This window comes from Mchenga conophoros, linkage group LG23 (genome assembly GCF_057382185.1).
Source record: "Mchenga conophoros isolate Kocher_MC1m ecotype Shallow Benthic linkage group LG23, M_conophoros_male_GT1.1, whole genome shotgun sequence".
NCBI lineage: Eukaryota > Metazoa > Chordata > Actinopteri > Cichliformes > Cichlidae > Mchenga > Mchenga conophoros.
The window spans coordinates 13,464,612-13,490,548 of NC_140547.1; the positions used below are offsets into that span (position 1 = coordinate 13,464,612).

The window sequence follows — 25,937 nt, forward strand, 5'->3', positions numbered from 1 at the left end:
CACTGGTAAATGTAGGATGGTGGATGAAAGTGACCCAGTAGCAAAGGGCACCGCATTATCAATGAGCATAAAATAGCCGGGTCCTAAAATACACAGAGCTCTAATATATTTTTTACTCAGAATAGGAAAGTAACTTACAAAAATATAAATAATGCTTTTTTAAAGAAGACATTAAACTTGGAAAATTAGGAAAAAAGTTCACCGAGGTAAAAATCAAGCGAGACGAAGGGTCATTTTCTCACAATCGTCTATACAGTCGTACTTTGTTTTACATCCAGAGGAGTTGCCCCCTGTTGGCCGTTAGAGGGAACGAAGGTTTACGGCACATTTGCAGTGGATTCATGTTTCTGTCCAGAAGCTATTGTCTAATCCAGGTACCTTTAAGGTTAATCCTGGCTTTCCTGTACTATGAAGGTGGTTCACTTCTTTCAGAGGTATAATCACCATGGTAACCTACTGTATGCTGTGAACCGGAGCAGGTTATGTTCCAGATTAAAGGTCAACACGCACAAAATTGCTGGATGAGGATCAGTGAGAAATATAGATTCTTAGATGGAGCTTTAGTCTCTGTTGGCTGGAAACGGTTTCCAACACCATGGAGGCCGTAGCTGAAGGAACAAATATAAAAAACATTCATTTAATGACATACTCAAGTACAGTATAATCCATCAGATTCTATTGTGTCCGAATGATATTCATAGATCCGCCGTAGACACTGCATTTAGCCTTGCTGGCTAACAACAACAACAACTCAGACTTTATTAATATAGCAGATCTTTTAAAGTTGTCCTGACCAAAGCGATTAAAGCACACGCGTTTAATGCTATATTATTCTACAGCGTTTTTCCTTTCACACAAACTCAGTCTGCTGCTTTGTCTGCAGCAGCTGTGCTGCTTTCAGCCTGTATTATATGCTTAACCTCTTAATACGTTTCCCATTCATCTTCCCTTGTAATATCAGCCACTCTGCTCCCATTACACTTATGAATAATTGTAATTGGTCAGCTGCTGCTAACGCCACATACAGGAAAAACCCTGGGTTAACTTATAACCAGCTTTGTGCGACCTCTTATCTGCGTTACAGTATGACAAGTGAAAGCAAACTTCCCTCGTGTGTACACGTCAAATATAGCGATGAGTGACGCTTCAAATCTAAAAGGGACTTGTTTACATACTTGTGGAAATCCTCGATGCAGTGGATGTGGTTGGAAGCGTCCACAGTGAAAGGGATGCCGTCCAGGCTGCGGTGACACACCACGCAGGTGAAGCAGTGAGGGTGGTAGGCTTTCCCAGTAGCTCGCAGGATGCGCTCCATAATGGGCTTACTGCAGATGGTGCAGGTCTCAAGGGTGTTCTGTAGACACAAACACACAGACACCCACACGGTTACACAACAAACCTGATGATGACCGAAGTGATTTAGAGGATTCATTTACAGTGGGCCTTGTTAACAAGTTGGCTACGAAATTTCACCAGCATGGAAAATGTGAAAACCCTGCATTTTCTCCCAGTTTTTGTAGGCTGTGATTAGAAACTTCCTGTCGCCAGTGTTGCACTTCTGGTGGCTCTGTGCCCATTTGTGCTTGTGCAACTTATAAATCCACACTAGGGACCTTTAGCTCGGCTGTCCTCAAATGCCTCCGAAGCTGAAGGAATCTGATTAGCACTCCTCTCGAAACACAAACACAGTCATTTTTCAGCTGCCCTCACCCACACTCCATCCTCCCGTATGCAAGAGTGCGAGCAGTAAATATTTCCACTTTGTGATGACTGCAGGATTTCTGCAGCCAGGCGACTGGGCAAGCGGCCCGCGGGGAGACGTGGCCGCTGCCTGCCTCTGACTTATCTGTGGCATCTCTCTTCTTAATATCTGCCGGGAGACACCATTTGTTATTTCAATATTTCATAAATAACGACTGCCTCTCTAAACAGCAATGCAATTACAGGGGGATGGATATATCATGTGAGAGTGATCAATGTGCGGCCCGATGCGGCTGCGTGCGACTTGATGGGCCCCGCCGTCACTGCTCCTCGCTCAGGCATTTCCTGGATCTCTGTTGTCTCTCTGTTCGCCGCCTCCCTCTCCTCCTCCCCCCTGTTTTGCGCTTGACTGGGCTAAAGAGTGCACGGTTCAGCTGTTCCCATTGGCTCCCACTGTAGTAGCAAGCTGCCTCAGTGTTTCCAAACACAGCTCGGGGTGTGTAGCAACACTGCGCTGCGTCATCGGCTGCCTCCCAGTCGCCCTGCCGGGCTCTGCCGCTTAAAATGACACTTCTGTGACCGCTCGGCCGAGGTAAACTCGAACCCCCCCCGTCCGGCTGTGCAGCACATGCACCGACGTTCAGTCTGTATGCAAATGAATGAAGAAGCCTTTTACAGAATGAGGCTCATTAGTTCACGTGCACGGTTAAACTGCTCCTGACACGGCTCTCGTAACACGATCGCGTGCCACCGGAGGGCGAGAGGGCAAGAGAGGAGGGCAGCTGACGCTTGACTGCAGGCTGGAGAAATGTGGTTTGAAAAATGGCCGTTTCTTCAAGGCACTCCTGGAGAGGCATTATTTCATGAAAAGCAATGAGTGCAGACATGCTCAGTACCCCCCCTCCCCACACCCACACCCCTCCAAGATGGTAATAGAAATAAACATTATTCCCAGGGCAACGTTTGTGTATAAACAATGTCCATATTGCAGTCCCGCTCGATCCTGGAAGTGGAATAAAGCCTTTAATGAGCTCGCTGCACTGAGCCCTTGAGGTTTGCCTCGCACACGCACACAGACAGAGAGAGGTAGAGGTAGAGATCGAGAGAGGGGGGAGAATATATTTGCAACCTGAGAATCTGAGTGAGATACCAGGGCCAAACAGCACTAAACCATCTTCAACTCTTACTCATCTGCCTGCATTTCTACTTACTTATTCTCATCTGCCCTTCATGTGGGAATACCTTGCCCTTGTTTAGCTTAACTAGAGCATATGATTTCACAGCACACAGTTCCTCCGGGCCATTGTAATGAGTACAGTACTCAAAAGACAAAATTTCTCTCTGATGGTAAGATTCTATGACCTCAATTCATTTATTCTGCTCAGCCACTGTTGTTTTTCCCATTCACTCGTGACTCCTGTTATTTGGGATTAAGTAACGTTTATTAAGGTCTGTTACAGAAAACCGGGTCTGATGTCAACACAGAGAATGTTCATGGTCTGCGGTTGGGCACGACTTCCACAGATGGTTTAGGAAATTCTGCATAAATCACTTCATGCCCTCCCTGTCAGACATTCAGGTCCCTTGTAGTTTGCCACTAGAGGGCTGTATATGTCTGCAGATGTCCGGGTTTTACTTTTCCCTTGACTAAATGTGATGTATTCAAGCATATGTATTCTTTTTTTCCTCCTCTCTCCCTCAAACATTTCTCTAAGTGTTTGCCCAGAAGGCTAAACAAATGTCTAGGCAGATGAGGTAAAGTAAATTTAGGTCAGACAGCCTCTTGCTGAACCGAGGTTTGAGTAGAGTGTGTTAAAGTCAATCGCGACCCCCATTTTTCTTTCATTTTAAGCCATTTTACTTTTGCTATAAAGTGCTCCGGCAACACCAAATGAGAGCTCGCACAGTCCGGCTCAGCTTCTCACCGTTTGGGAACGGCCTAACAAAACGGCGTTCGACACAGCTGTCTGTTAGGATGAGAACTGCGATGGCGAACAAAGCACGTAACGGAGTCAAGCGGTCCCATGTGATCCGCTCTGAACATGAGAGTTGGGCGACAGAAAGAGATGCTCACACCAGAAAAAAATACACACAATGAAGTCTGGGACTCTAATATTAAGTCTTTTGTCTAGTGAAAATGTTTCACTAATTTCCGCTTCAAGTCCACTTGTAATTTGCAGCTTTACTGGATCAAGTGACAATCAGCTCAGTTTTCAGAAATACTGGAGGGTTTGATGATAATTAATCAATTAGCCTGCACTTGTAAAAATACTGACGAGAAAATAAAAAAAACCCATTTAATTTCTGTAATGTAAGCGAGACTGAAAACTTGAAAACTTCCATGGCTCTTCTCTCCTCAGAATCCAGCGAACACTAATGTGTCTCTGTGTTTAAGTGCAAAGAGCAGCTAAAGGTAAAAGAATGCGGGAACAAAGACGTGTTTTCTGTGTTTGCACATGAAACGCTAAACAGCTGGAAATGTGATGTGGCATACTGTTGAGCTGAAGGTGTTCATCGTCTCTGCAACCGTAGCAACACAGATTTTTACACCTCTCCTTTCTCTCTCTTTCGCAACTTGGGCTGACAGGAGGTAGGCTGGAGATCAGTGAGGCTACACGCCATTTATGACCTGGCACGCTGAACTCAGAGCGGGCCAAATTTACAGATGATCTGATTCCGTGTGCATGTGTGTCACAGAATGTGCCGGTCGGCGCCCGGCCACGCCGTGTGACATCGCTGCACTCTGTTGAAGGTAGCTCTCTGATACCTAACAAGAGCTTGTAGGAAACATGCATCTGAGCGCTCTTCATGGACTGAATGAGAGTTAATGACTTGTTGTTGAACTATGAGTCAAATCACTGACCCTCCTAACTCCCGAGGGAAGGTGTCCACTGACTTAATGAACCTTGACAAGCAGCTTTTCTCCCTTTTATTGCTTAAGATGAGTCAATCAAGCGGGAAAAGAAGAAAGCCTTTTGTTAGAAACAGTTACTTACGCATACAAGAATTTTCTCCTGTGTCAAGTAGAATGGAAAAAAAATAAGAATGTAAAAAAAAAAAAAGGAAATTTCCCAACACAATTCAGCCTAATATAACACTGCAAACCACAAGAACAGAGGCAGAGGTTTGGGGAAATGATGTTAATTTAGACTGCACGGACTGCAATGCTGTTAAATCTCATGTTAAATACTGCAGTTTTGCTAGGTGCTGACATCATCCTAGATATCACCAAGTTACCTTTGACTTCAGTTCTTTCACACATGAGCAAAAGGAGCCAAGAGACCCCTCCAACTTCAAAATGAAGTTGAAGGGGTGAGGTTGGAAGTTTGCTTTCGTTGGCTTTCCAAGTTTATGCTAGGCTTTGCAATAGATGCTTGTTTGGGTCCAACTACAACTGCTCATAACATTAACCCTGCATGCTGAAAAGTGACACTTAACCAGTGCATCTAAAGGGACCTCTCTGAGCTTCCACATATGGTGATTTAGAAGTGAGAGACCTGTGTCACCACTGCCACAGCCGACTGTGTCAAAGCACAAGTATCAAAGGACACCTGATGTGTATCTGTGAGATGATACCAGCTTTGACAGCGTGCCAGTATTTGACACTTTGGGATGGAGAACAAACTCAAAGACTGACAGCTGAGCACCATGGGTGCATTACAGACTCAACTCTGTGGTAAAACACAACGCTCCACTTACTCTTCACCAATGTTCCCTCTAAGCTGCGTACGTGCGCAATTGCGCACTGCTGGCACGGGCTCTGCGCACAGAAAATCTGCGTTGCGCACAGAAAAAAAAAACTAACCTGAATTGAAATTTAAATTAATACTTTATACATTTTACAAATTTCTACAAATACAATTCTGTTTGGCAGTGTTAGTAAGTGACTGGCTGCTCCCGTATGGACGATTATTATGCCACCCTTATCCCAATAATGCGATTCACATTCGTATATACGCAGCTAATTAACGACGTTGACAGGCTATGACAGCATCCGTATGTGCTGATACCGGTGTTTTAGCTAGCAAAGTTGCGTGGCTGATGTGGAGTGAAGCCACGTTAATGACAACGTGTACAACCATTGGAGACGTGAGCAGGACAGACGGAACAATTGACGGAAAAAGTGTGGACTTTATACCAGTTTTTAAATTGTGTTGATAGGCCACGTAAAACCAGAGTTGTGATAAAAAAATATCTGCTATGTTTGGTTTTCTTCCTGAATACTATCGTTGTTTATATTTACTGCAGGAAGAAACAGTAAAGACGGCTCGAAACACTCAAAAACCAAAAAAACCCTTTCCTATTGGTTGAAAAATGTACCATGGCGACCAATCAAAAAATGATATGGTAACGTGGCATCTAGTTGTTAAGAAACGGGGTCAAGTTTTAGGAGTGACGGCGGTGTTTTGAGATGTGAGAGATTTGAGACATTTAGCGCAAATCTTGTGTAGTTAGTGTGTAGTGTAGTTTTGTTGTGTGTGTCAGAACAATGAGGCGACTGCTGAATGTTACAGGTGTTACAGGAGTGATACATCTCCTGCTGTCAGGCCTGCAGGTATCAGGCTGTTGTTCTCCTTTATCTCATAGTGGACAGAAATGATTTTTTGGAGTGGCACAAACAATTTGTGTTGCATCAAATTTGATGCAGAACAGCTGATTGTTCTGTAAATAGTTTGAAATGTTTATTTAAAAAACGCCTTGGCTGCATTTTTAGGTTAAACAGCTGCAAAAAACTTTCTTGTTTGCATAACTCAGTTACTTTTTTGAAGAAGTAACTATATAATTAATTGCCCAACATTGGTCATTATATACTGTATTTTGCAGACAGAGAGTTACAGACTCTCTCCCAGACCACAGACCACAGAGCTTTATATAAAAAAAAAAAAAAAAAAAAAAAGAAAGTTGTGTTTTCAAAATTGGAGTTCAAGTTATTTTTACTTCCAATAGTGTTAACATGCTTCACAGGTCATGAACAAGATTTTTTTTAAATTTTCATTGTAAGTGGGCTAAAGCAGTTAATTAAAAGTAGTCTAACATAAATGTAAATGCTGTAATTTGATTATTTTAATAAAACATGTAACTTGGATGGATTCGATGCTGGTGCGACCACAGTGCACACGTCTGCTGTTGCTCACAGTGGTTCAAGGGACTGCTCAGGGAGTTTGTGTGTTCACTCAGACACATGAAAAATTAGAGGGAACACTGCTCTTCACACCACAGATGTATTAAATAAACTTGATATGGTGCTGATAACTCTTCCCATTGGTCTCTTGGTTTTTACCAACAAACCAACAAAAAATCCCTGCAGTCCCAAAAACATTTCCCAAAACAACTGTTAGAACACAGACAGCTACAAGCTGCTAACAGGGCACCTTCAAAAAGGATTAGACTGAATCTTCCGACCATAAAAGTTTTATATTCCCTAATTTTTTTCCTGACGCTACAAAAGCCTCGTGCAAGGTTGGGATGTGGGTGGGACAAAAGCAGGAAAACGATAATGCAAATGTACAGGAGGAAGCAAACGTGGAATCTAAGAAAAAAAATCTGGTTTGGCTCATCCGACAAACAAGGATCTCGCGACCGGGAACCCGGGTCCGTGTTTGGGGCAAGCTGACGACCTGCTGATTCATCTTCTTCAACCATTTTTTTAAAGGACAGTAGAAACAAATAGACAAACTGATAAATTAAGAAAATGAAATTTAAAAAAAAAGAGGTAAATCAATTTGATTCTGATATTGGGGGATTTGGTATATAGAAAAAAAACCAGAGTTATACAGCTGCATATTTTTTATGATATTATCCAAAGTGTGTCTCAGTCAGAATCACCTCACAGCCCTGCGGTTTTCCCAGGGTCCTCTACACATGAAGCTAGAGCCAGCAGCTTATTAGCTTCTTGGCAGAGTGCAGTGACCTGCAATCCTCATTGGTTCAGGAAGCCAGTGCACTCAGCTTCCCTCCACTGACAGCAAAGCCATCCGAGGCTCAGATGGTAGAGCAGGATGTCCACTAATTGCAATGCTGGTAGTTTGAGTTCTGATTCCTCCACATGCTCAAGTGTCCTCTGCAAAGACACCAAACCCCAAGCAGCTCTAGATAGCAGCTGAAGATCCCACGACATCTCTGGTATGTGTGCGATGAGGAGAGTAAAATCTAAATTTTAAGCCAGTTAAAATGTGTTATTAGAGTCCAGAGTTTTATTAGGCGGTTCAAAACAAGGGAAAAGAGGGGAAGTATTTGTGAAATCCATTCCCTACTTTTGTCATTTTTAGGCAAAAAAACCCTGAAACGTAAAAGAAATTTTATCATGACTAACTCAACACCTTTTGGTTTGTGAGCTTTGCTCTGAGAAAATCAGAAATCCACAATGTTCTTTCCAAGATCAAACAACTGACTGAGAAAAAGAGATGACGCCTTACATCCATTTATTAACAAATAGTTCCTCTTAAGCGCAGCGGTTGCTTACAACTCCACATACTACAACTGCCAAGGTCAACGCTGAAAAAGCTCTCAGTAGTGGGTATCTGTGTATGCACGCTGTTATTTGAAGTAGTTTCTCGAGGAAGAAGCAGTTACCTCACAGCTGACTTGGCATCAGCTTCTCTTAATGAATATTTAAACTGGAGATTTGGCAAACCCGTCCCCGTGTTAGCGTTCGCAGACACTGATCCTGCTAAGGTTCTGTTCATCACAAAAAAGGAAGCAAGAGCGTTAAATGAGCAGTAACGGCGAGGTTTTCAGAGCTACGCTGGGTGACTTCATAAAGCAAAGGGAGTGGAGTTTTATACGAGGTGTTTTTATATTCTTAAAACAAATCACGGAGGGGTCGGCTTGGAGAAAGGCCAGAAATCTGTTGTTGTTGAGGGAGCCTGGGAGCTCATTTAAATCCACGTTTTTGCAGAGGGACTGTGGGAGCATCACCCTCTCCTAACACGCGGTCTGCTCAGGCCACGGAGATGGAAAGGTCTGTGTTTAAAATTAAGTTTCCCTTCAGCTGTTTGAGTTCAGTGACTGTGATCATCTCTGTGCCTCATCCTGAGAAGGTTAACAATTGATCAGCACCCCTGCCTCCTCTCACCCGAGACCCCTGACACAATCTCACCCTCAGCCCTCGACATTCAACCTAAATTCCCTTTTGAAGCCGTCATTGCTTTCCAGTGAGCAGGACTGGCATCCTGACTCCGTCGATCTGTGTAGTTTCTAAACATTAGGTCCTCAGTTGTGAGCGTATGAAGATATATTAACGACACTTGACTCCTTTACAGAATCCTGTCATTTCTAAGCGCGTTATGTAAATCACCCACTCGTATCTTCTCCGCTGCCTGGATGCAGATGACTGAGGTGTGCATGTTTTTTTGTTTGTTTGTGTGTGGGTGTGAGTGAGCATGTCATACAGTGGAAAGCGATGGTTTGCTAACTCAGAGGATCAGTGACCTTGAAAGTATCAGCTGCATAATTCACAGACGGAGCGTTTGTGACACTCATCTGTGTGCACGCCAGTCAGTCAGGACGAGCGGGCCGAGGTTTCGGTGTCTCTGACCTGGAAAGGCCTCGTTTCCTCAGAGTCTCCTGTGCTCAGCTCTGCTCAGCCTGTCTGTCAGGGTAATAAATTCACACCGGGTTATAAATGACCAGCACGTGCAGGAATGGGATGGCATCCCGCCAGAGCTTCCTTTCCTGTTTTGTTTCTTTTTAAACACCCGGTCGGCTGGATGGTCTCGGCAGCGGCCCCCCCTTGATCCTTCTCACCAGCAGCCCGTGCAGGTTTCACTTCAAAACAAGGCAAACTAATGAAACAGCACATGTCCAATGGGATTTAAATTTTCATACATGCTAGTACACACAGCTGCGTGGCTTTACTTGTTCACACAGATTTCTTATTTTAGCTGCGTGATAACATCAAGCTACAGCCAACATGAAGGGACGGGGTCGACCACTCAGCTCATGCCTCGCTCAGGCCTTTCTTCAAAGAATAAAAGGTGGCAGTGGGGGCCCTCTCTCCGGCTCAGGCAAAGTGGCCGGCCTGCCCGTCTGCCTCTCCGCCTTAAATTCAGCTCCGCAGCAGAATGCGACCCCTCTGGACTTTGGGCAATGTCTCCTGCTCTGGTTACAGAGAGAAACTGACAAAGACCCCGGCAGTAGTTCTCTCATAGCATGAGTTAGAGTGACATTGTGGTGGGTCAGCACTGGGTCACGGATATTTTTCTCTCCTGCTTGCCTCTTGGGGGTGGGGGGTGGGTGGGAGCAGAGCGTGGTGGGGGTGCTTGGACGAAAAGCACGAGGAAGGTTTAGTGGGTGCCGATACATGGATTTGCTCTCTTGTCTAAACAGTGCATTCTAATAACAACGCGCGCGCTTTTCATTTTCCTGCTTGTAATGGATAGAACGGCTGCATTTCCTGTAGTGCGGGTCAGTAATAAGAAATAATGACCTGCTTGAATTTAGCTGGCTCACACCCACTGTACGGCACAATTACACACACGCGCATAATTGTCTTGGCAAGTCTGGAGACGCACCAAGATGTGAAATCCTATTCATGCAAGTGCTATCTAATTGGCTCGCTCCTTTGAGGAATTAGACCGAGTTAATCACGTCTGAATATACAGAACTCAATTAGAACTCTGCAAGCTAATGCAGACAGCCATGAATATTTGATGACAAAGTCAGCAGAAAGCCTCCGTGTGTTCGCCAGCTTCACATGAAAAGTCGAAGCAGGGTGGGAGCACACCTGCCGACCTCTCCTGCGGTGAGCTTCAGCGCGCCACAACGGCGCGCAGCGACGAGGGGCCCTGAACTCACCACGATGGCTGAAAGCCTCTGGATCTGACTACCTGGATATCCATCACGGAGAAGTGACAGGTGTGTGGGTGGTGTGCGGGTGGTGTGCAGTCATTTCTAATTAGAGCCATATTACTGTCACGGAGGCTCTGCTGCAAACTCCTGTGTTGTTCTGTTTATATCACATATGAGAGGAGAGATGATCTTCTGTGATTGGATGTATTGTTTTCCTACATCGCCTTTCTCAATGACAGCAGCAGCCTTAGGGGACTTCATGGGGATATCCCCTTTGTTAGCTGGGAGAGTCTGCTATGATGTGCTGTAGAGGACATCCAGAAGCCCCAATACAGCTGGCAACGTGCCTGTCGCCTCTGGGTTCTCCGACATCCTCAGCAACTTCCCTCCACTGCCTGGATTGTTTGATTATAGCGTGCGTATTCGAGCTCGTTCTTCTTCTGAAAAATTCAGCAGATTTTTTTGTCGCCACGAGTTCATCTCTAGTCCCGCCACACTCACAGTCTGTTTATTAGCACCTGCTATTCACACATTCACAATTATAAATCATTCCTGGGTGATTCCATGAGAAGAAAAGAAAGAAAAGAAAAATCAGCGAGTTCTGCCCACCGGACAACCTCAGAATCAGCTGATGTTCTTTGTTGCTATAATTATAGAATATTTAATGAAATCACACAAAGTCTTGTTCCTGCTTTCGGTCAATATTTTTTTTCCAGCATCTCTGATCTCTCTTAACTTTATAATAAAATTATCTTCATTTAAGCTCTGTTAAGAAATGCACAGAAACAGGAACCCGGGATGTTTGACCAGTTTTCTGATAATTTACTGGAGGAAACTTTCAAGGCTCGTATCAGGATGTGGGATAGATGGCTGTTGAAAACAAGTGATAGCACACGAATGGTCCCCTTTATACCTTTGATACCAGGATCATCTTCTAGCTGTGATTCCTTCTCCGGCCTTGCACTAAAGCAGACTGTCAGTCGCTGATTTTTGCCCCTCTTGTTTCCCACAATCGAATATAATTTTTCAAAATTAAATATTCATTGAATGTGCAATATTAATTGCACACTACTGGTGCTGAAAAATACCACATTGCCTGCTTAACATGATGGGACTAAAGACAAAACTCCACCTTCACAATGAATCAGCAAACCAAGTTTTCTTCCAAGTGCATATTTAAAAATTAAACAGACATAAAAAAAAAAAAAAAAGAAGCAGTCCATCAGTTAAACTTTTATAAAGGCAGCATGAATGACCGTGACCAGTACGGGTGACATCACTACTTTCCAAGACAGACAAACAGCCGCCGAGGGTAAAAGCTCATCAGTCAATCACGAACGTTTCCTGGTGACTGGCAGGTCAGGGGCGCCGTGTGAAGTTCTTCCTTTACAATGGCAGAATGGAAAATCTTTCACAGTGTGTAGCCAAAGAGACCAAAGCCCATTCATTTTAAATAACGGAGCCATAGTACAACACCAGATAATGAGCATAATTACATTCAAGCAAGTTGGCGTCCGTGACCTTGATGGTCTCTGAATTTCTGTCAAAAGCGGAAGAAATAGATTAAGGTTTTTATGTAGGCAAATCCCTATCTCTTTATTACTGCTCTTTCAATACGAAGCTCTGCTCCTGATGTGACCTTGTGGTACTTGCATCAGTCTTATTACAGCACACTTAAACCGGCTGCTCTTTGGATGATCTACATTCGCTGGGAGTGGCAGTATGAACAGGAATGTGGGGCTGCGATTCTGCCTCGAACAGGAACCTGTCTGCAACACTCTTCCATTCACTGGCGTCATTTAAGCAGATTGAATGGCTCTGTTTACCGTCAGAGAGACTGAAGTGAAGGGCAGCTAAAAACCCTTTTTAAAGTAAATTAACTGGCCCAAAACTTGGCTGTGGTAATGCTGCAGCAAAGTAAGCGAGCGCTGTAGCAACACGGCGGATATGAGCACACTTAAGAACAGTAGGCATGGTAACCTGTGTAAGCAATTAACCTTGGTGACACTGAATCCCACTGCTGAACTTCTTCAAACACCAGCTGAGCTATCAGACATGTCAAGAGTCCCTGTTGCTCTCAGCTCCGTTAACTAATATGCTCTCATGGTTACAGTCAGACTTCCTAAAGTGAAAGGAGAAAGAAAATTGCTGTTCATTTCTAAGATTACACCAGGCCTCACTGCTATAATCCCACTGATTGAGAACAGTTTGGGGTTTAACCACCTAGAAGATATAATGAATCTACTTTCTTTATGCGAGGCTGTGAAAATGCCAACCCTTATTTTCTGTCCTATACAATATGGATACGCTGTTGCACATTAAACATAGTTAACGTTGCAAATACTGCAGATACATACAGCCTAAAGGTTCAGGCTTCAGACTACTCTAAGTACTCCATTTGAGAGTATTTCCTCTACTCTTGACTCTAATTGATATCAGTGAGAGGAGCTATTGCTAATATGATCATCTCAAGTACCCACCTGCTGTTCAAACCTTCAATTTACAAGTGGCAGCCAAGCGCAAGAAAACAGAGCTAAAGGAAGGCGTAATGGAGCTGAAACTGCCTGTAGGAGACAGATGAACTGAGGCGTTGTGTCAAGGCCCACAGTCAGGGAAATAAAGATTATTTTGATCCGTAAATGACAGAAAGTTATTCAGTAAAGTCCGAGAATAAAAAGATGGAAATGAGCAAAATGCACTGACTCTTTATAATTCTGTAAGTCTTTAAAGATGGTTGGTTTGATGAGCTCTGCAGTTAACTGCTGTTTAACAATTTATTAGCAGATCATTTACCAGATTGATTCCATAGAGCAGCGGGTGTGTCTGCTTACAGTCAGCCTAACAAACCAATTGTTTTATTCCTGATGGTGAAATTTGCTTGTGTCTCATTTTAAAGGCGCTCCCCTCTCCGTTCCAAAGACTCACTCGTATGTACATGTTTGAAGACTGGCATTACAGTATACTCACTTGCGGATGTGCAGGTGGACAGTTAAAGGCAGTCTCCTCCTGTCAACTCCTAATTTGGCCAGAAAGACCTGTGACTTTATAAAGCATGAAACTCGAGCCTAGTTCTCTCTCAGACCACAAGACGTCAAAAGGTTATCAAGAATTTTTTGTCCAATCATCCCAAAACCATGGTGCCTGCTGCAGCTTACATTAGCAGGCATTAGCAGCAATTTAATGAGAGAAGAGAACATAATAATGCTTATGAATATTCTTGACTATTGGACGCAGGGTTTTATTTGTTCAAATCCAGCACTGGAATGGCAGACACAGCAACCAACAATTAAAAACAAAAAAAACAAAACATGCCCCAAGGACAGCAGTCCCTGAGAGAATGCAGCAAACAGAAACAAAGGAGCACTGCATGTTTCCACAAAAGAGTTGACACCTTGAATAAACTCTCGGCCTCTTAAATGCCTGCACTTCTCATCTACAGCGAAGCTCTCTTCCTAAACGTATTACATGTTATTGCTCTGCAGCACCTGAGACTGCATCCTTCAGAACAAGCCTCAGAGCTTGTTCACTTTAATGTGCATTTAACTGCATCGATTAACGAGATTAAGATTTATCTGGAAATTTGTGCTTGAGATCACAAAGCAGGTCTTCTGGTTTTGGGGTCACTGTATAAACTTAGTGTGAATGGCGTCAGAAATGCAGGGTTATATAATAAGGAAATACATATTTTGCTGTTTTTGGCAGGTCAAGATTGCATTTTTGTCCAGATGAATAGCCATAGCTATATCGGATTAGCTTACCATAGACACATACGGACAAAGGGACACAGGAAGCCTGACTGGTCAGAGAGTAGAATCAATCCACCAGCCTTGATTTAATAAAGTCAACTAATAATGAGCAATTGGAGTAAATATATAATGCTGTTAATCATTTTTACTTTAAAAGCATGAAATCAGACTTCACGTGGCAATGCAACTAAATTTATTCAGTTTTATCTGGATAGCAATAACACCTAAAACCAGATGAACAAGTACCTGGCAACAGTGGGACAAAAAACCTCAGTTTTCACTGGAAGAAACATGAAGGATGAGCGGAGCAAGACAGGACAGAAGACATGCAAGAAAGGGAATTATCTAATAATAAGAACAAATGCCACATACTAGCGTCAAGCTACAAAAAACTGCAGTTCCTTCAATGTCCACTCGAGGCTCCAGCAATGAGTTATTCCCCACAGACTCCCAATCTTAATATGTCCAACTTTACAACAGAAATAAACAGATTTACAGTCTGCTTTATATAAAAAGCCCTGTTTTGGTTTCTCTTTCATAAAATCTGTATGGGTGGTGAATCTTTTTTATAAACGTGCATTTGACAGGGACCCACACAGATGGCTGTAGCTGCTAGCGTTCTATTATGCTTCACCTCCTTTTGTGCACCTTTTAAATAATATATATTGCATATCAATCGGCGGTCTGATTAATTCTGCTCACAGTCTGTCTACAAAGCTTTGGTGAATAAAATTCTGGTATTTTATTCTAATGGTAATCCTCATGTCTGTGACGTGCACCTGTTGGCTGATAGCTTAGCACTCCACCCTTGCATCCTATAATGCTCTTACAACCAAAACAGAACAATAAAGCTACGTTTGAGGCTTTGATGGCATGGTGGCCATCTTTAACAATCAGCGAGACAGACAGACCGCAGTAAACATTACTCACAAACATCACCACAACATTTATTTGGAATCACTCAGAAATACTGCAGAAACACTGTTAGCCGGCATTGTTGGTTTCTAGTGATTAATTAGTTCCAGTTTTGCAGAAAACAAAGTCAGCAACAGTTTGAATCATCTGGAAAAAATTTCACAAGATAGCTTTCTTGGAAAACGGCACTAAAGTTCAAAACTTCTGCATCTCTCAGTAACAATGACGGACGTCTTGCCAGGTCGTGTGTGCACACATCCTTACTTTCCTCCTGTTATGCGTGTGTGCAAATACTGAATGGGGTGATCGGGAGGACACCTCAAGCTGAGACACGTCAGACAAGGGGAAAAAAAATCCCAAAACAATGGCAATGCCAGTGTTTTCACAGTGACACGATTACAGATCACTCCATGCAAAATGACACATTAATTGTGCGGCTGCAGAGTTTATCAGCATCACCGTGCATTCAAATAGGCGATGATAAGACCTCTGTGGAGGCAAGCCAAGGGAAGTGCCATGGACAAAGGCTGATTTCTGCCCTCCAGTTTACGGGCCGGTGGTGTGACTGAGGTTGGCTCGAGAAAAAGATAGCAGGTTGTAAAATCAGGAAGTAGACAGGAGCTGATAACACATCTGTGTGAGTTCCTGTACATTACTAAAAGGAATTACTAATAACTAGGCAAACAGTTTGAACGAGGCAAATCACCCTGCGGAAGAGATGGATCTCAGCCGTTCAAATGCCAGTATTGTTACACAGAATATGTAAAGTCCCAGCTCAGATAAGAGCGCTGCTGATCGCCTGCTCTGATACATGGCAGAAAACTTTGTTGGATGGCAATCAGCGTGCGAAATGTATTCCTCCAATTCCTGGCAAAGGGATTAATAGAGTTTTGCATATTATTATACAGATTCTACACACAGCAAGTTTCCTCAGGCACCTTTTATACCTGTAAGATATTCTACATCAAATATAATACGCTGCCACGGGCTGATGGAAAAACCTATTTCGCACAAAGAGCACACAGCATATGGAAATAATTCAAGAAATAACAATAAATTGTTTTCAGTTTTTAAATGACTTACAGTGTTTTTATTATCATGCATTGACTGTATAGTCAAAAAGTGAAACAGTTAAAGGGAACTCGGGGAAGAATGCACATTTTAAGCAACTGTAAGTGTCGTTTTTTTAATTACCTTTGGTGCTTCTGGTGCTGGACTACTTGCACTTCCAAGACAGAAAAGAAATCTCTAGGTCTGCTGTTTTTATTTTGATCATGTATTTATGTATTTTAAGTGAGGGTGTGGGGTATAGAGACAGATCACTGTTAAGTTTTGGGTTTAAAAAAATATTTTAAAGGCTAATCCTAAGCTTCTGAAAAAGCGCTTCCAAAACCCCCCCCAACCTCAAGCCTGTTGAAAATGTGTAAACTATGCTTTAAAACAGAGTCTGTGCCAGGAAACCAAGAAGAGCAACCAAATATTCACACAGAGTTATATTTGCTGATGGCTACCAAAAGCATCTGGTTGAGGTGCAGTTTGCCAAGAGACATTTTAACAAATATCAGTGGAGGTGCAGTTATACATTTTAACATATATCTACATTATTTTTGAATGGGAACAAAAATAGAAAAGTCTTGAGCACCTGATCCTTGTTTTAAAGGCTTTAAAGGTGTATGCTCTGCAATTATTTCACCCTGTCAAAACAAAACAACAAAGAAATCAAAAGTCAAAAATGACCATGATGCCAGCAGGGTGCACCTTAACCTTTAGAGAAGAAACATGAGAGTAGTTTCAGTCCTCCCATCTGACTGTTGGCGAGTAGGTAGGTCAGTAGACTTCCTAAAAGGTAACTTCTTAGGAGAATCAGGCATTTAGGCCATTACAACAATCCACTAAATGAAACCATACTCTGCTTACGTGCTCCTTCAGCATAGAGAAGAACTGCTGCTAATATCATGTGACAGGTGAAAGTGTGAAGAAATAAATTCAGTGTGTCATTAATGTTGGGTTGCTCTTAAGACATTCCTAGACTGACTGACTTGGAGGCTAACTTGAAGTTTTCCTCTTTCCTCTCTGGGATTTTGCATTTCTCTTCAGAGACTCAACTCTCACGTTCATTCTCTAATCGCACAGAGGCGTATGACCCTGAGGATGGGAATAAAAGAAGAAGAAATTACTTTCATTAAGAAATTCAGATTTCCCCCATCCTTTTGATCTTGTGCCAGAAGAACATTTATGCTGATGAAATGCATAAATAAAGTTCTTAAATTATCCCATTCCTCTTTAGCGTATGTATCAGAGTTGGAGAACTTCCAGACAAGACAACTACAATCACACTGAGTGCCTCTGAAAAGAGATGATTTAAGAGATGGCCTGCCACTGGTTTAAACATCATGTAGCTCGGCTTAAAGACTTTACTGGTAAAATGCACATCGAGCCATTTCCTGCAAGTGAATGAAAAGAAAACTGAATAAATGTGGCACTATGTGCTGTCAGGAGAATCAGCATTACCTAATTAATATCCCTAACAAACAATAATCACCATTCCCAGACTTTGTTTAGAGACCTCTTCTGTCCTCAATGTCCCTTAAAGCGCCTCTAACCCACCTTAACAAAAAATATCCTTATCATGAAGTAACTAAATCTTAATCATCTTTAATGCATGTCTTACAGTTTGGACACTGGGCTATTTTTTCCAAGAAGAAAAGGGACTGCCTGAACGCATTTGAATCAGGAGCTCTATGAACAACGACATATATGTGCAAACACATCTGTACAACTGGATGGGTGTCACTCACTCTTCGCCGGATTCATTTCTTTCTTCGGCCTGTGTAAAAGCACCTGTAGTCAAAGCACAGGGCACAGTTGTCCAGTTTAAAAGGGGAAACAGCGGGAGCTCAAAGACCAGGAAGAAACGGAGAAGCCGGTGCAAGAGTAGACAAAACAATCTGTTATTAAATGAAGATTGGGACCACGACCAGTCTGCCCGTGTCTAGTGCTTCACTTAACAACAGGGCGAGAGGTGACTCAGCCTGAAGCAGTCGCTGAAGCCAAAGAACAATCTCAGCTGTAGTCACCATATTTCAGCCAGCTTTTAATTATGCAGACAAGCTCAGGCTGCAGCGACCGAAAGAGACGAGAGACTGTAAATATAAATGTACTACTGCTGGAATATTTACTGTGTTATCATATGTGTATTAATAACATCGTATTCAATTTTCATTTTGAAATATAACAGTAACTGTACTCCTCATATGACTCACTTATTTTTAAAAGAAAGCAAAAGAAAGTTCAAAGTATTACAGTTAAATTTAGTTTGTATTTCCTCGCTGCAGCGCAGTTATTTCCCATCTCAGCTTCCAGGAATGACCCGCCGACTGACACCTAATATCGCTGACAGTAAGAAACATGTCCCTTCCCGCTGTGGGACCGATGACCATTTTCTACTGAAACTGAATGAGGGAAACACTTCTGCTTAATAAATTCCTCATGGTTTTGCCAGATGACACGTCTTTCCTGATAATATTGTGCAAGGAAACACTTTCATGCGTGTTGTGCAACATACTGACAAGAAAACCAGTCACAGTTTTATAAAATGGAATAAAAACATTCCAAATTAAGAATAACTCACACAAATTTCTGGCTCATTTATCCCCAATCATTTCTTCCTTTGATAAGAAAAGTGATTACTAATCGTTTAGCAGAAGTCTTATCTCATCCACAAAGAGAATTAACGCCATGTTTCTTGACTTAACCATATCTGGCTGTTCATCAGCCGTCACTGTAGACAGTTATGCATCATTTAAGAGTGATGTGTGAAGGCAAACATCATTCTTCAAACTATTAAAAATTAGATAGATTAAAAAAGGCCATGAATGCATATCTGACCTGATTATTTCAGGAGAAAAAAATGGCAGGTGGATCTATCAGGCAGTGTTGGGTGAAGATCAGCTAGAGATGAGAAGCCACAACAAGTTTTGCACCACCTGCTCATGTCTATTACAAAGGATCAAGCTGTGCCATATTCACACCAATCAGCCACAGCATTAAAACCACCGAGAGTTAAAAGTGAAACCTGGGTCTTCTTGTTACAATACAATGCTCTGCTGGGAAACTTTGTGTCCTGGAATTCACATGCATGTCACTTTGACATGTAGCACCTGACTAAACAATGCAGACCAAGCACGCTCCCCTATAGTAATAGCAGAACAAGACAATGGAATTTTTAGGAGGCTCCTGAACAGATGTGATCCACTGAGACCCCCCTGTGCAAGCCTCTGTGCCCAAACCTAGACAACAACAACAACAGGAGAGTTTTGCTGTACTTTATCGTCACTGCTATCATGTGCAATACGTATGATTTAAAACCTATATTTCAAATGTCCTGAAATTGTTTACTTGGCCACCTGGGGACAGTAGAACAAGCTTTAAAAACCATACTGAACTTGTGCGATAATCTAGCTAAAGTAGGGATTATAATCCAATAAACACATACAGGCAAGAACTCCTGCTGCATTATATTGTAGCGCCTCTGTGGGCGTCCACACAGGCCCTCGCACGCATTATCCGATAAGGAAATGTATGTCATTTGGACCCGAGTGGACTCTTGCATATTTGAGGACGGGAAAACTTTTATTCCCATATCATATGTTCACCAAGTTGTTCTCCCTGTCTTATGATGCAGGGCTGAAACTATAGTGTAGCATTTTAAAGCTTTACGCCAGGGGTCCCCAATCCCAGTCTGCGAGGGCCGGTGTCCCTGCAGGTTTTAGATCTCACCCTGGGTCAACACACCTGAATCACATGATTAGTTCATTACCAGGCCTCTGGAGAACTTCAAGACATGTTGAGAAGGTAATTTATCCATTTAAATCAGCTGTGATGGATCAAGGACACATCTAAAACCTGCTGGGACACCGGCCCTCGTGGACTGGGATTGAGGACCCCTGTTTTACGCTAAACAGCTGCCAGAGGAAAGTCGACAGGAGCGAGAGAAAAAACAAAACAAAAAAACCCTCCGTGTTCACAAATCTGCGTCCATTCTGCTCGTTTCCTGCTCCTTATTTTCACTCTCGGACTCTATTAGAGCTCTGCATGATTCATAAATCAAAGCTACCTTATGCTGGGCCTCCAAAGTGCACACCTCCCATTTCCTACTATGTTTAAGCAAGCTTTCTTCTGATTGGCTGCCACTTATTAAAAGCAGGTGGGTGGTGCTTCTTTGATTGCATATTCCTATACTGACACGATACAGAGACAACAATAGTAAGAAAAAAACAGTCTTAAAGCTGGAGGGCAAGTAGGTCAGCAGTTACACGCAGCTGCAGGCCAGCTGCCTACTAATAAAATGTATTAGTCAAAGATGTTTGAGAATGTCAAAACAAGCTCAAAGAACAAACTTGTTTGCTAACCAGCTGACATTAGTTGTGTAACAGGACGAAAGTTCATTCAGGAAAAGAGACACAAGAGAGTTTCACTGAATGACCAAAAACAAAACGAAGCCAATAAAGAAGAGGAAATGAAAATGTGTGTGTGGTGAGAGGTGGCAGCCCTCTGGGCTTTGATGAAATGAAATGTGGTTGCCTGAAGTGAAACCTATGAAACATTCCAGGCACAGCGATACCCGATGATATAATGTGCACTTTTAAAACGCGGACGCATGTAGTGAGGCTAAGTGAAGTGTTGAGGCAGGTGGATTTAAAAGAAAGGAAGCTGCTTACAATATAGCAAGGCTCACAGTACGCCTTCTTCTCCACAGCATAGAAGGGCTTTCCACGCAGCTTGGTGCTGCAAGTCATGCAGACGAAGCAGTCGACATGGAAGACCTGGTCCATGGCAGTGCAGCCGGTGCCTTCACCCACTACGTTCTCTCCACAGCTGGCGCAGCGCCCTGGGGAGAGGAAGAGGAGGAGAAGCTGAGAAAAGATTCCCTCTAAAACCACAGATTTTTCACTTCTTAAAGTAAATAACATCAGTGATCAGTAAGGCTAAGAATAACGCGCAAACAACATAAATGTGGTTGTAATGGAGAGCTGAAACCTGTGACTGCTTCCATTCACTGCAATTGGTGCTTGACCTTGTGAGCGGCATCCTACAGTGCAGCAAATCTCTTACTTTCAGCCTAAAATGCAGCCACGCCGAAAGCAACACTCTTAACAGGTTTCTTAGAAAGATGTGAAAATAAGGATCATGTATATATAAGGTAACAGATACAAAGAGAGGACAATGTAGAGCTGCAGAGAAGCATCACGATGCCAGCAGTACAAACAATGGCTCTTGTTCTTTGAGTGGGAATCTGTGCATGAAAATAATTAAAGAAAGAACACAGCTAAAACTCTCGGTGTGCACTTTGATGAGAAACATGGGACAGCGCTTTAAACTCTGACATCCATTCATCCATTTTTCTTTTCCAATTAATTCTGCAACTGCAATTCAAGAACCAATAAAAGTTTAACCTTAACTATTCCCCATGTGTAGAGAAACCTTGGCAGATTTGATTTCAGGTATCACACGACATTCAGACGGAATGAACTCTAAACAGCCATGAAGCCTTCACTCCCTTTAGAAATCCTAGAGGTTGTTAAACCAGTGTCTTTTATGATTCTTTGATTAGCCCAGCCACGAAGGGGTGGGTGAGCGGTTGGGTTCACAAGCCAATCCCAGTGCCGGACCTAAGCCCGGATAAATGGTTATGGTTCTGATCAGGACGGGGATTTGGTGTAAAATCAGACATACAGAAAAGAAACTGTGATGATTGGCTGCAGTGACCCCTGAAGCCAGCTGAAAGAAAGGCGACTAAAGCCTCTGCTGAAGGCTCTGCTTAGATCTCTCTTGTAAAAGAGATTTTAATCTGAATGAGGCTCCCTGCTTAAATAAAGATTTGTATATACCCACCTCACATCGCGGGGGAGCTGGATCCCATCCCAGGTGACACTGAGCATGAATAAGAGAACATCCCAGGACTAACACTGAGACACAAACAATCATTCTCAGTTGCATCAACACCTACAGACATTTTAGAATCACAGTTGGCTCAACGTGCATGCCTTTGGAAAGCTGAGAAAACCCAGAACCTTGCTGCTGTAAGGCGACAATGCTAACCAGTGTGAAAGCATGCCACCCAAGGCATTTTTTTCTGCCGCACCTCATTCCCACCTTATGGTTAGTTTTGAGGACTCTGGCAATGGGAGTCTCAACATAAGTCTAAGGATCCATGAAGAATTAAGAAAACGAATTGGTCAGTGAACCAAAAGGTGACAACGTTTACCTGCTTTCCAACATTTATCAGCAACACTGTGCAGTAAACAAAGAGGAAAGTTGAGCCACTGAATTTATAGTAATTTGATATGAGCGTTAAGTAAATTCTACTAACGAGAGCAGCCGGCAAAGAGCCAAAAAAGGAAAACAAGAACTTGAGAAACTACAACTGAGCGTTGAACTTAAAAGTGTTTTGACATCTAAATCGAGGATCCGTAGACCGAGCTTTTGTCCACGCGTCACCTCGCGCTCCCTCGTGCCACGAAGCTGGAAGCTGTCCCTTTAAAGGCTTCATTTCCTGACATCAGGGGCGTCTAATCTTCATTTCTATTTCAAACACTGGATAAGGAAGGATTAAATAATATAATTATGCCACATTAAAGAAAGCATACACATCACCAAAGAGTGACATCTGTTTAAAAAGTTGAGCATTAAATGATAAAAGAAAACTTTAGAAGTACAACGAAGTCTTTGTAAAAGGGGCACAAGTGAACTGATATTATTGCTCCAGAAAGAGGCTGATTGCATATTGCGGGACATGGCATTTGGATATCTTTAATTGAGTTGGAGATATCTTTAATTGAGTTTAAGATGTCCTCGACTCAATGCAAGTTATCTTCAACCCAATTAATAACACTGTCAATTTAATTACTGGTATCTTACAATAATAGGGTTTAAAAAAAGATATCTGAGAATGTTTTATTTTTTACACATCTGAGGACAGATGCAATCTCACAGAGCAAGCTTGATACAGTATATTTAATTAATTCAAGTTCAGTTCTGTGGATCATTTTCCTTCCCTTTTCATTTTTTGCTTCATCTAAAGGCTGATTTGGGCGATGATTGACACTCTGTATGTTCTGAACAGAGCGGTTCGAGCGTGTTACACACAGAGGCGAGACACTAACCGGGGGGAGATAGAGTATCTGATGCTCGCATTTTCACAGTTCCACTTGCTGTTTTCATATCAAAAATTCAAACGGAGTGTAAAGCGGATTCTGTCTCAGGTATCAGCACAACTTTTGGAAGTCATATGTTGCTGAGATCAAATATCTGCTTGACTGCGAGGCTTGCAAATGGTATTCTAATGTCACATAACTCATTATCTTATCACTGCAAATGGGGGAAAGTTGCTTAAAGAATGAGCGGATCCACAACTTTTTTTCCCCTTTTCCAGCAACATTTTGAAATCATTATTAGAACACTGAACATTAGATATTTTTGTTTCTTGTATTAGATGACTCAGGATTCATTGAATGAGGAAACTGACATTTCCCTTCTAAAAATTCTTGTCACAGCAGCATTTTGTACATTAATTTAGCGACTTCTGTCATCCAGGGCGACTTATAGCGCAGACAGGTTTTCATAAAGCCTGCCACCGGTTTCATCTGCTCCCACAGCTCTATCCACACCTCAATTATGGCTGTGTTACCTACTGTACAGGGAGGCAGATTAAACAAACTAGTGAAGGCACGTCTCGGGGGGACATGTGGGTGTCAGTGGAATCACAAGCAGGGTAATCACTTCAGAGAGCCAGAGGGAAAGAGAAAGGGAGAGAGAGGGAGCGAGAGACAGAGACGGAGCACGCCGAGCCTGTTAGTGGCTTCAGATCACAGGCCATCTTCAGTGAGTGGATGAGAATGCCAAACATGTCCCACAGGGCTCCCACTTTAAATAGCGAGAAGGAAACCTCTCGGAAATCCTTTTCCTTTTGGCAGTCTGTGATTGCGAAGGCCCTCAGGAGTGCAGCGTACACAGTTTCACACCAACACACACACACAGGAAGAAAAAAAACAAAACATCCCTCTGCGTCTGACATGCCACACGTGTAGACGAGTACATACAAACACAGACACATGTATCATATAGTGTACGCGTGCCCACAGACACGCCGTGCCACGCTGCGCGCAGCCCACACATGATTTCACATCAGCGTGGAACAAAGAGCAGCAGATCTGAGCCTCTTTCAAACTACTGTACGCCTTCTATTCCTATACATTTCACATTTTAATAACAAGCTAAAGGCAGCGTTTTAATGCAACTGTGTATACAACTGTTTATTATCACACATAATCAGCCGGCTCCCTTTTTTCTCTGTTAGACAAGGAAAGAAGCAGCAGTTCACACTAGAGCAGCTGAAACCAGAGATTTCTTGCTGGATTATTGACATGATTACTATAATAATGGTCGATCCATTCAACTGATTGACTGACTCATCTCCTAAGCTCTGATTTTAATTGTTAGGAAATAAGTGTTTTGGATTCCAGCTCCTCGTGTTCTCTCACGACGAAAATCGCAGATGGAAATGATGATCTAGTTTTTACCTTCTTCAAAGAGGTTATATGCTAAGGTTTTTTTGACCGTTTTGTTACTTAAAAAGCCGTGGACATATTTATAAAATTCTACCAATTTGAGCAAATTAGAAGTAATTCCATTCAGATCTGGATCCAGGAACTTTTTGAAGGGATTCTTCACCACTGAGAGACAGGCTACATCTTCACATACACATTTTAAACTGAAATAAGAGAAACTGATGGTCTATTTCAGATCCAGATATCTTTTCTACACCCTGAGAGTCAGAGCACGGTGCTGTAAAAATATAAAGCCTTTCAATGCATCTGTAACTGCTTTTATCAGCAGTCTTACTGTACGATAATGGAGACGAGTGCTGTGTTTTACATCAATAATTTCACACGTGTGCAATGGAAATAAGCATTTTCAATTTTTAGACACTACTTCAATTGACTTCTTGAATAATACAGGACAGAAATTGAAGCAACATCGTATTTACCCCCGTGGAGATGATCCCAAATACTTTCGAACTATTTCAGCTGGGCATAAAGGAATCATGAAAGGCCTCACCGCTCCCCAGCGTCCCTTTGCGCGGGGAATGGAACCAGAGTCTTGATATCAAAACTTCAAATACTTCCTGTAGAACCAATGCAATGGTGACGGGGTGGGAGGGGGGAGTTCATTTACACTTTACTCACTTTCTTTCCTTTCATTCTTCAACCCTCAGAAGTGTCTCTTCTCTGTTACATCGAAAGTCAAAAGAAGGACTGAAGAGAAAAATCTTTTCTTCTTTTCTTTCTTTTTTTCTTAAAAAAAAAAAAAAAACGAGGCACATTCCCTGTGAGCTATAGAGGCTTAGAATGGTTAGACAATTTAATTGGATAAAAGGAAAAGATTAAAGAGGCCCTGACTCTGTTCCATAAATAATTGATTTCTAATGTATTTGTAGTGGCAGTGAGACGCTGTTGTTTGGGATTGGGGAATGTTGAGTGGCAGAACGCTTCAGATTTCCCTCAGTCTTTGCCTTCTTTGTTTTTTCACGCCGTGATATTGAAGCGGCATGAAAGGCAGAGAGGGAGCACACTTGCAGCTCAATTTGATCTTACATCGTCAGAAATCAAAGATCGTGCATGTAAAGAAGGATCGCAAGGAACTTTTTTTTTTTTGGTGGGAGACCAAACTTTTCGCACTATGTTACTAAAGAATACAATTCTGCTGGCGCAACCCTTGCAAACC

At 42.5% G+C, this 25,937-nt stretch overlaps 1 protein-coding gene and 1 long non-coding RNA gene across 3 annotated transcripts in view; one reads left to right on the forward strand and one right to left on the reverse strand.

The window, feature by feature from the left end:
- The window catches only part of LOC146546839 (uncharacterized), a 75,144-nt gene that overhangs the window by 15,424 nt on the left and 33,783 nt on the right, over nucleotides 1-25,937 (forward strand). The window lies entirely within an intron of this gene.
- lpp (LIM domain containing preferred translocation partner in lipoma) overlaps nucleotides 1-25,937 on the reverse strand; it is a 182,406-nt gene that overhangs the window by 9,245 nt on the left and 147,224 nt on the right. For both annotated transcript variants that reach the window (XM_085264092.1, XM_085264093.1), the window contains 2 exons: nucleotides 20,873-21,042; nucleotides 1,176-1,354 (listed from right to left, as the gene is read on the reverse strand). In XM_085264092.1, the coding sequence (XP_085120218.1) occupies nucleotides 1,176-1,354; nucleotides 20,873-21,042 (349 nt within the window). The remainder of the gene's footprint in view (nucleotides 1-1,175; nucleotides 1,355-20,872; nucleotides 21,043-25,937) is intronic.